Source organism: Bos grunniens, chromosome 2 (genome assembly GCF_055505025.1).
Source record: "Bos grunniens cultivar Pamir isolate PY7600 chromosome 2, Bosgru_T2T1.0, whole genome shotgun sequence".
Lineage (NCBI taxonomy): Eukaryota > Metazoa > Chordata > Mammalia > Artiodactyla > Bovidae > Bos > Bos grunniens.
The window spans coordinates 131,925,549-131,940,521 of record NC_141166.1 but is presented as its reverse complement, the minus strand read 5'-3'; the positions used below and the strand labels follow the sequence as shown (position 1 = coordinate 131,940,521).

General features: G+C 37.7%; 1 protein-coding gene and 1 long non-coding RNA gene across 20 annotated transcripts in view; both read left to right on the top strand.

Moving 5' to 3' along the window:
- IWS1 (interacts with SUPT6H, CTD assembly factor 1) overlaps positions 1-7,127 on the top strand; it is a 45,969-nt gene extending 38,842 nt beyond the window's left edge. For 13 of the 19 annotated variants that reach the window (XR_015149042.1, XR_015149079.1, XR_015149033.1 and 10 more), the window contains exons 13-14: positions 1,878-1,989; positions 6,760-7,127. Coding sequence is in view for 8 of the 19 variants with exons in the window: in XM_086362291.1 (XP_086218417.1) it covers positions 1,878-1,989; positions 6,760-6,891 (244 nt within the window). In the remaining 11 variants the exon portion in view is untranslated. Of the gene's footprint in view, positions 1-1,877; positions 1,990-2,481; positions 2,641-6,759 lie in introns of all 19 variants that reach the window. The other 6 variants (XR_015149078.1, XR_015149055.1, XM_086362308.1 and 3 more) reach the window with 1 other exon arrangement.
- A 1,732-nt stretch (positions 7,128-8,859) lies between these two features.
- LOC147378771 (uncharacterized) lies at positions 8,860-11,790 on the top strand. The gene is made up of 3 exons (XR_015149084.1): positions 8,860-9,461; positions 10,278-10,317; positions 11,091-11,790. It is a non-coding gene; the product is annotated as an uncharacterized LOC147378771 (long non-coding RNA).
- Positions 11,791-14,973: the final 3,183 nt, after the last annotated feature.

The window sequence follows — 14,973 nt, the reverse complement described above, 5'->3', positions numbered from 1 at the left end:
GATTTGGAATGCACTGCTGGTGGCATGCTGTGGGATGGGTTGCAGGGCAGAAGAACTGAAGGTGATGATACAGGTCAACTGAAACTGTAATGGAGAAGCAGAAAGTTGAGAATTCACAGGTGCAAAACTGCCAGGAGTTGGTGACTTGGTGGGCGAAGAGCTGGCTAGAGTTGAAGATACCAACCAGAATTTTAAACTTAACTAACTGAGATGATGGTGTTACCCTTCACTAGAGTGGAGAGAAGTTGATGTGAAGTCATAGGTGAGTTTTTTCTTGAACGTATTAAATAGAAGGTGAATGAGAGAGTCCTGTAAATATCCTGGGTCTAGTGCTGGAGTTTGAGCTAGAGACATTGATAGTTATCTCCCTAGCAAAGACTGTTGAATCATGAGATTAACAGAGTGAAAAATAATCTGAACGGGGAATTCCCTGGTGGTCCAGTGGTTAGGACTCGGTGCTTTCACCGCAGTGGCCCAGGTTCAGTCCCTGGTTGGGGAACTAGGATCTCGCAAGCTGCACAGTACAACAAAACAAAAAAACCCACTAAATGCATCAAAAAATAAACTGAATGCTTTGAAAAGGGGTGTAGCCACCGAAGGCCAGTGAGGAGCTGTGATCCTACACATTGGACGAGAACCTAGAGAAGGACAAGGCTGCCCTGGAGGGGGCTATGGTGGAGAGTAGACTTCAGAGGGGCTTTGCAGTGAATGCTGGCAATTATGCAGCACCCACATCACAAAAGGCAAACAGGAAATCAGTTGGAGGGAGCACATGTCATTTACTTGTGGATAGGTTTGCTGATAGTGGCTTCAGGGGGAAATAAGACTTGTGGGAAATTTTCTAGTCAGTTGGTCTATTCACATATATGAAAGTTATAGAAGCTTGATATTTAAGAATAGAGCAAACCATACAAGGGAATAGAAAAGAGTTTAGAATCTTTTAGCCTTCTCTTCCACCCCCCACCCCAACATACACACATATCCAATCTCCATTTTACCAGTGGAGATAGTTACCTAAAAGTTGAGTGATTCGAATTCCCAGACACTGAATAGACTTTACTTTTGAAGGATGGCAGTCTTACTTGAGCATGGTAGTTCTTAAATTTGTATGTGAAAGTTACTGTATGTGACACCATTAAATGCTGGCAAGGATGCAGAAAAACTAGATCACTCATCCACTGCTGCAGGTAAAATGGTACAGCCACTCTGGAAAATAGTGTGGTGGTTTCTTATGTAGAAACACATGCACAGAGATTCATGAATGCAAGCCAAACGGGAAAATGTAAATAAAAATTGATGAGTGACAGCAACATCAATATCCTGCTTGCCATAGTGTGCTGTAGTGGTTTGCATGTTGTTTTTTGAGAGAGACACTGGATCTCTCTGTATTAATTCTTAAAACTGCATGTGAATCTGTATCTCAAGTTTTTTTTTTACAAAACAGGAAACAGACCAAAAGATGACTGTATGAGTTGCATATGCACAACCATGTAAACCACTTTATGGTCATACTCAGTTTGGGAGGTCATTTGACTGCCTGACTTTCCATGTCACAAGTGAACACAAGTGACTCCATTAGACCAGAGAAATTGAGATTCAGAGTCCTCATGGAGGAACCAGCCTTAGAAAGGAGAGAGACACGATTATATCTGAAGCTGAGAAGAGGGGATAAGGAATCCTGCAGAGGAAGCTGGCTTTGTGGGGAAAGTCGAGCAGTTAATAGAGCAGCATGAGTGATGATGCAGCCGTCTAAGACAGCAGGGCATGGGTGGGTGACATCGGGAGGGCAGAGGAGATCTGACACAGATGTGCGGATGAGTGCATGGGCCCGGCTAAGGCTGGCTACATAAGCAGCGTGCTCTTCTTCCCGTTCTCAGGGCTCTTAGACCTGGAGATCCTGGATTCTGCGCCCGGGCAAGGGTCCCCATGCCCTCGAACAAGGACTATGTTGTCAGGCCCAAGTGGAATGTGGAAATGGAATCATCCAGGGTAAGTAATCAGTCCAGGGACAACAAGGTGGATCTGAAACGCAGATTACTGTCTGTCTTTTACTTCATGTTTGAGAACCCTTAAGCAGCTCTTAGGGTTTGTCTGATTTGAAGAGAGCTATTTTTCTCTTTATCTAGCCAGTTTATCTGGTTATTATTATTACTGGTTTGATTATATTTCTGACCATTATTACTGGTGAGCATTACTTCTGACTTAAAGAAACATTATCAGTTGGGAAGTTTCTTCATATTAACTCCTTTTATTTCAACTGAAGCTTGAAGGCTAGAGTGTTTTGGTGTAGTCTTTTATTTTTTTTAGAACCCTGAGGAACAGAACTCACCTTTTGCACCCTACTGTTGAGCTGTTTTAAGTCAGTCTGTTATGAGGTGTTTAGGGTAGACACTATGTCTCCATCACTGTAAATACTACTCGCTGATCCTCATTGCTGCTCAGTAATCTTTTTTTATTCTCCATTCAAACTACTCTTTCTAGCCTGGTATTCTTAAAAAGGGCCTAAGCCGATTGGAAAAGCATAAGAGGAGATTTGCAGAACAGAAACGACTCAGCAAAGTGCACCGTGCTGTCAAGTTCAGCATTGAAGGCAACAGGATGCCCCTGTAGGCCTGGCCCTGCCCGAGCCTTATCTGGGAGGTATCCCCAAGGAAGCATGCTCTGTGCATGGGCTTGAGCAGCTAGAGGGGAAACAAGCGTGTGTGTGTGCTTTCCTAACCAGAAAAGGCCAGAACCACTTTTAGTTCTGAAATAATGACTGTGACAGGCACCTAGTGACATTCTGGTCATCTTGAATATTTAGAAATTGATATGAGGTTCCCTTCCTTTATCAGTACCCCAGTATATAATTACCTCACTGATAGATATTTTGGTCTTTCTGCCTGGTACCCTTTTTATTAAAAAGGTTTTTGTCAGGGCCCAGAATCATAGTGGTTGGTCTGCCTTACAGGCATATAAGCTGGTTAGTAACATCTTGGTGGAAGGGACGTGGCTTTGTGTTATCAGTGGCTCAGTAACCTGCCTTTGAGGGCTCATTGCATAAATCCTAACACTGAATATTTAGGAGATAAATTTAATTAATATACATTTGGAAGTCCAAGCACACAGTCTTACTTTATTGAGAATAAATAAAGGTAGAAGAGCACTGGTTCAGTGCTAAGAACTCCTTCATCTCTACTTCCTTCACTTTTTTCTCCCCACTACCCCTCTTTTTGGTCACACCTTGTGGCTTGTGGGATCTCAGTTCTCTGACCAGGAATTGAACCCGGGCAGTGAAAACCTGAAGTCCTAACCATAAGACCACCAAGGAAGTCCCCTCCTTCCCTTTCCTCTTCTATTTCTGTTTCCCTTGATATCCCTCCTTCCCCTCCCCACCACCCCTGTTTTTCTTTACCTTTACTATTCTCACTGTCTCTTCCTTTCTTTTATTCTTCTCTTTCATAATATATTTTCTTCCCCAGTACACTTATTCCAGAAAATCAGGATCTACAATAGGGCAGAGAAAAATGTAGTAAAAAGTGGTAATGGCCAGTCTCTTTTGGAAGGGCATGTGCCTGTCTGCGGTGTTGATAGTCTGGATCCCACCCTCCCTGTAGGTGTTGGGGAGGGGGGAACAGGTGGCCCAGCCTCCTTCTAGACTGAGACATGACCAGCATGACGAGAGGGAAGTTCAGAGTTCTCCTTTGTCCAACATTCCCAAATCAAAATGGACTGTTATTTATCTTGGCCTGTCTGGCTTATAGAGCTCTGTCCAAAAAATAATAATAAGGCATGTTTGGGGAGCTGGCCTCGTAGCTAAGTTGGTAAAGTATCTGCCTGCAATGCAAGCAACCCAGGTTCGATTCCTGCTTTGGGAAGATCCCCTGGAGAAGGAAATGGCAACCCACTCCAGTGTTCTTGCCTGGAGAATCCCATGGACAGAGGAACCTGGCAGGCTACAGTCCATGGGGTCACAAAGAGTCAGACACAACTGAGCAACTAAACTACAAATCAGCACATCCTGTGTTACACTGCAGTGAACTGTCCTGCACTGTCTCCCTATTAAGACTCCTCACATGTCCCCTCAGGCTCTCACACTGTACAGACACTATGAGTGTTACTGGAAAACACGCTTCCTAAGAGAAAACTGAACTGAATTAATGGCTTTCACATGAAACTCTTTTTATTTTAAGTGTAATTCTTATTTTTGAAATTACATGAGTAAATATACTGTAGAATAAACCCCATTCCCCAAAGTTCTATTCTTCCTCCATGTAAAGCACCACTGTTAACAATTTTGATGTATTAAATGTATTTTCAGTAATGTTTTAAACTTAGTTTTTCCTGCTTATAATTGTAGAAAATTTTGAGATTATAAAAAGAAAAATCACTCACCACTCAAAAGCAATGTGACAAAAATTTTGCCTTGTTTCCTATTGATATTTTAATATAATTAAAATTATATTTATATAATTTTGATCACTTCCTCTCATTAAACCACCTTATATATTTATCATTTGTAATGGCTGCATAAGTCTATCATGTAAAAACATATTAATAATTTGTTCGTTCTTCTATGGTTTCTGATTTTTCACTTCTAAATAATTCAATAACTTGCACTACATTGTATGTTTATATGCTAATTTATTCCATGTAATGCTTTTAAAATAACATTAAAATGACAAAGCAGTGCATGTTTTTATATAAATCTTTAAATACAAAAAGCACAAATAAACTTAGTGTCACTTGTAATCCCACCACACCTTATATTAACATTCTGGGTTATTTCTTTAATCCTTTATATATGTGTGCATAAACATATTATTACTGGTTTGGGGTTTCTTTTGTTGTGGTAGTAGTGTTTGAACTTTTAAGCAAAATTGTGATCATATTCTTTTATACCTTGTTAGGTTTGTGTTTTACTTAACATGGTAAAAATTCATTTGAGTGAACATTCTTCAGTGACTAAATATTGTATTATAATATGATTGACCGTATTTTTTAAAGCAAACCCATCTTGCTAATCTTTTAGGCTGCTTTTGATTGTTCACTGATAAAGTGTAGTATACAGTTTTACTGTCCTAGGTGGTGTAGGGTTAAGAAATCAAGAGAGAAGTTATTGAATCTGACATGCTAGGTGTTCAGTTTTGTGTGTTTTCAGACTTGGGGTAACCAGGCATTTGCCAGCTACGGGACTTATGATCTATAACAAGGGGTAGTAGATCAGCGCAGCCTGGGCGTGTCCCAGTTGCTGAGATTAGAGGGCTCAAATTGTTACAGAAGGGGCTGGGAGTGGACAAGAAGTGCAGGCTGATGTGGAGAGCTGCTGGGAGCTGGGCAGTCGGCAGAGATCTGAGCAGGCAAGGCTTCCAGTGTGCACTGACTCTGCACATCCTAAAATCGGGGCACACTGTCTGAAAGGAAGGGACTCCAGAAATCTGGGGTATTGCGTAGGGTGATAGTGCTTTCTCATCTGATAATGAATTTTTACACCCCCTCACAGGACTAGTGCCAAATACTAAAATTGATGTTAATATAATACTTGTAATTGGATGTACATAGAAAATCTAGGATGGATATCAATGTAGCTCTTATTCAAGAATGATTTTATTAGAGACCCTTGCTTATATCTGAGGTAGAAGCTGAATCTAAAGGTGAGCTAAGCCTAGGAGGGGTTCCCCAACTCAAAAGAATTTCACCACACTAGTACCAGCCCTAAAGTATCTCCAGTCTCTACCTTATTTTAGCATTCTTTGAATTAAGCTTCACAGGCGATTCAGTAGTAAATATCTGGGGAAAAGAACTGAAAAAACTCACCTCTTTTTAACTACTCAACATTCATGAAGATTGGGATTGCTGGCATTACTGTACCAAACAAGAAGAGTTTGCCCTGATCCAACATAAATGGCAGACCTTTTCAGCATTTCTTAAAGGTGTCAACTTCTTGGAGACCACACTTTTTCAAGACATAACAATCTTTTCAAAATATAGAAGAAATTACCTAACAACAAATCTTTAACCATAAAAGGGCAAGTAGAAAGAGAATGCAAGAAGTAGTAAGCCTCTTCGATCAAGAGACTTAACTTACTTTTCTTTTTGTGTCAAACTGATTGCAAAGTAGTAGTAATAGTAGTAGTAGCCGATGTTTATTTTGAGCCGTGATTGTGTGCTTGTATTTGTTATTATTACCTGATCACTTCTCCCAGCAGTCCTGGAAGTCTTTCAGACAAGGGGCATCATTTGCACAGGTTTATAGAATCCTGACTATTTCTAATCTGAAACTAGAGCTCCAGCAAGCACTTAGCAGTTCTGATCTCATTCGTTACGCTTAGGGTTTTTTCTCGATGACTTTCCTTGCCTTAGAAGATAATTTTTTATGCCAGCACTGTTTGAACTTGTGTATGTCAAGTGGTCACCTCCATATTTGGTCTTTGAAAGGAAAAAGCATACAGTCAAAATGTAATCTGATGAATCAGGGGGAATGTAGTTTCATTCCTCCCCCGTTTCTGTCTCCTAGCAAATTTCTGTGGACTTGAGGCAAAATTTTAAAATACGGCGCAGATAACAACAAAATTATTCTTCTCTGAGAGAGCTTAATATACATTTCTGACACTGCTGTGTATACTTGCTCTGTTGTTCCTGAGGTCACCAAAGCTTATTTTGGTTATTCCAGAGCTGGGAGCTCTTCAGTCTGCTGACTTTCAGATAAAAGAAGGTGAAAGACAAAACTAAATATATGTGTTTCAGTAATTTGCTGTTTAATTTCTACCCCACTCTTAGTTTCAGGGGACCTCCAAGAAGGGTATCAGTCGACTGGATAAACAGATGAGAAAGTTCACAGACATCAGGAAAAAAAGCAGATCTGCACACGCAGTAAAAATCAGCATCGAGGGCAATAAGATGCCCTTGTGACTGCCTGGGAGGTTCCCCGTTGCTACTCTTCAGAAATGCGCGATGGACTCTTTGGAGAAAGATGATATTTTAAAAACTTTTTTAGTGTACCTGTAAATGATTCAGCCTGTATCAAATGTCATAGGATTCGCAGTTCTCTCAGTTATATTTAAAACCATTTGTTGTGCACTTTTTACAGAAGAATACTAGTCATACTTCTATAAACTTTACACAATAAAATTCCATTCTGGTTTTGGGGGGCTGTCTCTTCATTGTCTTCAAGGGTGCATTCGCTACCAGGGTGAAAATTGGTTCTTGGTGAGTGAAGAAAAACTGTAACTGTTACAGTGGTTTGACCCTTAAAAGTTCAACCTTCCAACTCTGGTATGGTTTGTCTGGCCTCCATCCTTGGTTCCTCACCGTGTACTTCTTAAGGCCCTTGGGATTTCCTGGGTACTAGGAATGTCTTTATGTTGCTAATGAGGCGAGTCCTGGTAGACCCCTGGATAACTAGGATTGGGGGCTGGTCACCAGAAAGGACCTACCACACAGAGGGTTGGAATTTGGGGCAGGCCCCGTGGTGGGTGGGTGGGGACCCTGGAGATTGACCTGACCTAGTTGTAATGCCCCATGTTGTAATCAGTCGTGCCCAAATAATGAAGCCTCAGTTAAAAACTCGGGGCACTGAGGGTCAGTGGAGCTTCCTGTGTTCCTCCGTGAACACACTGATGTGCTGCTATGGCTATGTGCCTTGATTCCACAGAGTGCAGAAGCTCTGCGTTTCCTCCCAGACCGTACCTCATCTTCCATGTGTCTTCATTTCGTTGATCCTCATTTGAATGCTTTATAATAAAACTAATTATAAGGGCTTCCCTGGTGGCTCAGATGGTAAAAGCGTCTGCTTACAATGCGGGAGACCTGGGGTTCCATCCCTGGGTCGGGAAGATCCTCTGGAGAAGGAAATGGCACCCCACTCCAGTTCTCTAGCCTGGAAAATCCCATGGACGGAGGAGCCTGGTGGGCTACAGTCCATGGGGTCGCAAAGAGTCGGACACAACTGAGCAACTTCACCTTCACCTTCAAATTCGTTTTCTCCTTGGGGGAGGAGGGTCCTACAATTTGAAAAAAGATTAAGAAGTACTATCTAAGAGGAAACATGGGCATAGTTGAAAATCGCTATAATTGCTGATGAGCAGCCAGGCAATTGAGACAGAGAATAGTATAACTTACAGCTGTATAGTTCTATTTTTGTGATACTTTAAAGTCATTTTTATAGTCTCTGCAGACTTATTTGTGAGAAATCTCATTAATCAAGATGACTAAATCCAAGAATAAGTCATTGATTTTAATTATAGAAATCTTATGTTACAAATTGGGGAAGTGTTATCTGACTGTTGATATTCAGAAATACATGAGATTGTTGGTAAAAGTCTTTGAACAACCAAAATATGAAGTTTGTGCACTTAGAATCTCTCAGGATCTCTTTACCCTTACTTTCAATAAATTTAAAAGTACAAATGTGATCGTTGTAAAAAGCAGGTAGGTAAAGATAGAGGTAATAACTAACCACTAGGTGGAGACGGAAGAACAGCTGTTATCTGCAGCGTCATTTTTGCATCATATTCTCAGAAACACTTGGAGAACCAGCACAGCCATCTACTGAAGCAGATGTTGATGACCTTGATCATTAAAAATTCTAAACAAGAAAAGTAAAGTAGCACTTTACACTATGACTTCATCCAGTTTTTAAAAATCATTGTATACCTAAGTATAAACTGAAGAAGAAATAAAAATAAGTTATTTAAAAGAAAAAAAAAGAAAAAAGACTTGAAAGCTATTCATGCACCATTCTAGCATTTAAAGTAGTAAGTCCCAGTCACCTAAAACTTTTCACCTATATAGGGTTAAAATTCGTGATGGTGCCAAGTGTTAATGTGATAATCATACCTGAGAAATTTTAAATGTCAAAGTACTATTTTTCTGTATAAATGGCCATTGCTGCATGGTTTATTTTAGTCTCAAAACTGGCCAAGAAAAGCCTTGTTTTTCAAATTGGAAATAGTTCCAATTTACAGTAATGTTGCAAGAATGGTAAAATAAACCCCATATACATTTCACATATGGACAGCGAGTGTGAACGTTGTGCCACGTTTGCTTTGTCACAGAAGTGTAACTTGCTTACGCTTGCCTCTTGATCCCCAAATACTTAAGCATATTTCTTTCTAAAACAAGGACCTTTAGTTTGTCCCAGTGTTGGTACTGGCAACTTTGACCACACGGATGCAGTGATGCAGAATCACATTTATTTTTTTCAGTTAACAAGTTTTAATTGTTGATTAACTTTGGGAAATTGTGTGTGAATGTATAAAATACCCATAAAATTTGCCATCAAAAAGGACAGTTTTTAAGTATGCAGTTAGTGGCAATACAGCGTTCACTTTGCCGTGCAGGAGTCACTACTTTGCATCTCCACAAATCTCAGCTTGCAGAGCTGAAACTCCCCTTTGGACAGTAACTCCTTTCTCCTCTCCCCTTAGCCTGGCAAGCACCTTCTACTTTGTCTCCCATTTTGGCTGCTCTAGGTATCTCACGTAAGTGGAGTCATGCATTACCTTTTTTGACTTACCACTTAGCATGCTGTTCTCAAGGTTCATCCATGTTGTACCATTCATTTTAAGGCTGAGTAATAATTATTGTCTGTAGATACCACCTTTCGTCAATCCATTTTGTTGACAGACACTTGGGCTACTTCCACCTTTTGGCCGTTGTGACTAATACTGCCATGAACATGGGTATACAAATACTTCTTTTGAGACCCTACTTTCAATTTTTTCAAGTATATCCCAGAAGTGGAAATGGTGGATCATATGGTAATTCTATGAAGAACTGCCATGCTGTTTTCCATAATGGCTATACCATTTTACATTCTCACCAACAGGACCAATTTGTCCACGTCCTCACCAACACTTATTTTCTATTTTTTTGATAGTAGCCATTCTAATAGATGTGAGATTGTATTATACTGTAGTTTTGATTTGTATTTCCCTAATAATTATTGATACTGAACATTTGTATTCTTTCGGGGGCTTTGGATATCTTCTTTGAAGAAATGTCTGTTCAGATCCTTTGCCCATTTTAAAAGTAAGTTTTTCCTTGTTGAGTTGTCAGAGTTCTTTATGTATTCTGGATAAGTTTATTAGATTTGTAATTTTTTTCCCCATTTCTTGGGTTGCATTTTCACTGTTGGACCCTCTGACACATAATTGGTTTTAATTTTGATGTAGTTCAGTTTATTTGTTTCCTCTTTAATTGCCTGTTCTTCTGTGGTGTCCAAGAAATAATTGTCGGATCCTGTCATGAAGCTTTTCTTAACATTTTTTTATAAGCGTTTTATCTCTTATATTTAGGTCTTTGATCCATTTTGAGTTAACTTGCATTTGATTTAAGGTAAGCATATACCTTTTTTTTTGACGTGTGAATATCTAGTTTTTAAAACACATTTGTTGGAAATACTGTCCTTTCCCATTGAATGATCTTGGCAGCCTTGTCAACAATTGTTTGACCATGTATGTCTATTGTGTCTTTTTCTGGACTCTTGTCAGTACTCCTGTCTTTGTGCCAGTATACTGCTTTGACTACTGTAGCTTTGTATTAAAATTTTAAATCAGAAAGTGTGGGTCCTTATACTTAATTATTTTTTGAGACTGTTTTGGCTATTTGGGGGTCATTTGAAATTTTGTTTGAATCTTAGAATGAACTATATTTTTCTGTAATAAACATCATTGGGATTTTGATAGGGATTGAATTGGTTTGGTAGATCACTTTGGGTAGTAGTGACGTCTGCAGAGTCTTCCAGTTTATGGACACACAACGTCTTTCTGTGTGTTGTCCTCGGTGACGTCTTTCATCAACTTTGTGTAGTTTCCAGTGCACAAGTCTTTCTTTCACCTCCTTGGTTAACTTTGGTCCTAAGTATTGTATTCTTTTTGATGCAGTTGTAAATGGAATTGTTTTCTTAATTCCCTTTTAGGATTTTTCATTGTTAACATATAGAAATACAACAGATTTTTACATATTAATTTTATATCATTCAACTTTGCTGAATTTGTTAATTCTAACGTGTGTGGGTGTGGGATATAGAATCTTTTGGCACATCTACATATAAGATTCTGTCTACCAATAGATTTTATTTCCAATTTGGTTAACTTTTTTTTACTTAGGTAATTGCTCTGGCTACGACTTCTGGTACTCTTTGATTAGAAGCCTCAAAAACAGGCATCCTGGGACTTCCCTGGTGGTCCAGTGGTTGAGAATCCGCCTGCAATGCAGGGGATGTGGGTTTAACCGCTGGTCAGGGAGCTAAGACCTCACATGCCACAGAGCAAGGAAGCCTGCGCACCACAAGTAGCCTGTGTGCTGCAACGAAAGATCCTGCATGCTGCCGCTAAGACCGGAAGCAGCCACTCAGTCAATCCAATAAATATTTTTTAAATGGGCATCCTTAATTTTTCCTGATCTTAGAGGAAGAGCTTTCAGTTTTTCACCACAGAGTATGATGTTATCTGTGGGCTTGTCATGTATGGCCTTTATTAACTTGTTACAGTTTCCTTCTGTTCAGTTTGTTGAATGTTTTTTTATCATGAAAAGATGTTGAATTTTGTCAAACACTTTTTCTGCATCAATTAAGATGGTCATGTGGTTTTTACCCTTTGTTCCATTAATGTGATGTATCACACTAATTGATATTTGTGTTTTGAACCATAAAGTACATAATTCTTTTATGTACTATTGAATTTTGTTGGCTAAGATTTTGTTGAGGATTTTTTTAAAAAACATTTACTAGGGAAAACACCATGATTTTGTTGCTGTCATTAACATTAGTCACAAGGTGATTAAAATTTGTGTTTACCTCTATATTAATCAAATACTCTCTTGTTTTAACTGTTGAAAGCATTGAACACCTGTGATACCCAATGATCGTACACTCTTGTTTATATTGTATGCTGTAGTCATATGATTCCTAGATGATGGTCTTGCTCTTACTGCTCATTGAAAGTTCTTACCTAACAAAAAGCAACTGGTGTTTTAACTTTAAAGTTAACTTTATTTTTCTGGCTATGCTGGCAGTGTGGCCTAATTCAACTGCTTAAATTGGTGTAATATACAATGGTATTATATGTGGCAAGAGAATTATCATAGCATGGTGACTGTTACCCGCCTCTTGTAGAATAATGGGTTAATTAGCCAAATACCTGTAATGGAGACAATTCAGAATTTTAAGGGCAGTCTGTAATTGAATGTTTTAACATTCAATTTGACACAGGTTATTTTTGAAAATATGGTAATATATACAGTTTATCCATATATAAAGTTATCTCTTAACTAAAGTGAAAGTTGAGATAATTGTTTAGTATCTATATAACTTTTTTATTGCTAAGAGCTTTTTTTCTTAGTCATAATACATTTTTGAAAATAATTCAAAGACACTGTCTTTTTAGCTTAATAAATTTTATTTTCCTAGAGAAAATAAAAGGCTATCAACTTATGCAGAAATTCGACTTAACAAACATTTATGTTTAGACCATGATACTTAGTAATATAGGGAATCTTAAAGTGTGGAAAGTATGAACCCAATTTTAAGAAGTTTATAACCTTGGAAATTATTAGAAATGATAATTTCACTCTAATGATAATAATAATTATCACTCTAATGATACTAATAGCATCAGTTAGAGATTTTTAACTTAAACAACCTCACAGTCACCTGATACATAATCATCTTTGTCATACCAATATTCAAAAAGTCATTCTGAAGAGGGCCTTCACTGGGTTACGTATGATTAATGTAGGCTTATTAGCTTTATTTACTTTGTTATATGATTCTCCTGTGTAGAGGATGTTTCCACCTATCTTGTTCAGTATCCCCATTTAATTTTTCTTGTAACAGTTCTTTTAAACATCTGACTCTTTTAAAGAATTGATATACTTCCTTAAGCTGAATTGTGACAATGGTGGGGGGGTGGGATACGGAGGGGTGAATTACTGCAATTAAAGGTTATTTTCAAATAGGTTTTATATCACAGTCTGAAGCAGTGTTTTTTTTGTTTGTTTTCATTGAGATATAATTGACATGCAGCATTCTACTAGTTTCACATGTACAACATGATTCAGTCTTTATATTGAAAAGCCACTGCAATAAGTCTAGTTAATATCCATCACCATACATAGTTCAGATTTTTTTCTTGTGATGAGAACTTATAAAATTTACTCCCTTAGCAACTTTAAAATATGCAATACAGTATTATTAACTACAGTTGGTGTGCTTGCTGTACATTACATCCCTATGATTGAATTATCCTTGAAATTTGTACCTTTTGATCCCCTTCACCCATTCCCCCCGCCTTTGTTGAGAATTTTTGAATCTGTATACTTCAAGGATATTGGTCTGTAGTTTTTCTTGTCCTGTACAATCTTTCTCTGTTTTTGGCATCAAGATAATGCTGGCCTCAGAATTTGGAGTTTGGAAGTGTTCCCTCCTCTTCAGTTGATTTTGGAATCATTTGAAGAGGATTCATGTTAATTGTTTTCATGTTTGATAGAATTCACCAGTGAAGCCATCTTGTCATGGGCTTTTCTTTGTTGGGTGGTTTCTTTTAATTACCATTTCAGTCTCTTTACTAATTACAGGTCTATTCATATTTCTCTTTTTTCATGGTTTTTTTTTTGGCCCATTGTGTTTCTAGGAATTTGTCCATTTTTATCTAGGTTATCCTGTTTTGATACACAGTTCATAGTACTCCCTCATAATTCTTTTTATTTCTGTAAAGTTGATAGTAATATCCCTTCTTTGATATCTGATTTTAGTTATTTAGAGTCTTTTTTTAGTCAGTCTAGCTAAAGTTCATTTTGTTGATCTTTTCAATGAACCAACTCTTTTGTTTTACTGTTTTTTTCTTTTTTTTTCTATTCTAAATTTTATCTCTGCTCTAATCTTCATTACTGCTTTTGCTCTGCGTTTAGTTTGTTATTCTTTTTCTAGTTTTTTAAGGTGTAAAGTTAGGTTACTGACTTAATGTTTTTTAATTAAGAATTTATAACTATAAATTTATCTCTTAGCATTACTTTTGCTGCATCTTATAAGTTTTCATATGTTGTGTTTTCATTTTCATTTATCTCAAAGGTATTTTCTAACTTTGCATGTGATTTCTTTGACCCATTGGTTGTTTAAAGATGCACTGTGTAAATTCCACATACTTGTGGAGCTTCCAGTTTTCTTCTTGCTATTGATTTCTTTAGTTTCATCCATTATGATTAGAATAGATGCTTTGTATGGTTTCAGTCTTTAAAATTTATTAGGACTTATTTGTGGCAGTCTTACATATCATCTGCCCGAGAGAATATTCCATATGCACCTGAGAGCTACTGTCCAGTAACACATTTCTGTATGTGTCTGCTAGGTCTAACTAGGCTCTAGTGTTATTCAAGGCCTCCATTTCCTTATTGATCTTCTGTCTTGCTGTTCTATCCATTATGGAAAGAGGGTTTTGAAGTTTTCTTCTATCTTTATAAATCTATATCTCCCTTTAATTTTGCCAATAAGAAATTATTGCTTCACATATTAGGAGCTCTGATGTTTGGTACATATATGTTTATAAATGTCTTCATGGTAAATTAACCTTTTATCATTATATAATGTCCTTCTTTGTCTCTTATGACAGATTTTGACTTAAAAGTCTACTTTGTGTATGAAGTGTGTGAAGGTTCCCTTTTCTCTGTATCCTTACCAACACTTGTTATTTGTTGTGTTTTTGATAATAGCTTTTCTGACAGGTGTGAGGTGGTGATATCTCATTGTGGTTTTGATTTGCATGTACCTGATGATTAGTGACATTGAGGATCTTTTTGTGTGCCTGTTGGCCAGCATGGTGTTTTGTTTGCAAAAGTGTCTATTCAGGTCTTCTGCCTGTTTTTTAATCACATTGGGATTTTTTTTGTTTGTTTTTTTGGTTAAATTTATTCCTAGATATTTTATTCTTTTTCATGTGGTTGTAAATGGAATTGTTTTCTTAATTTCTCTTTCTGACAGTTTGTTGTTAGTGTATA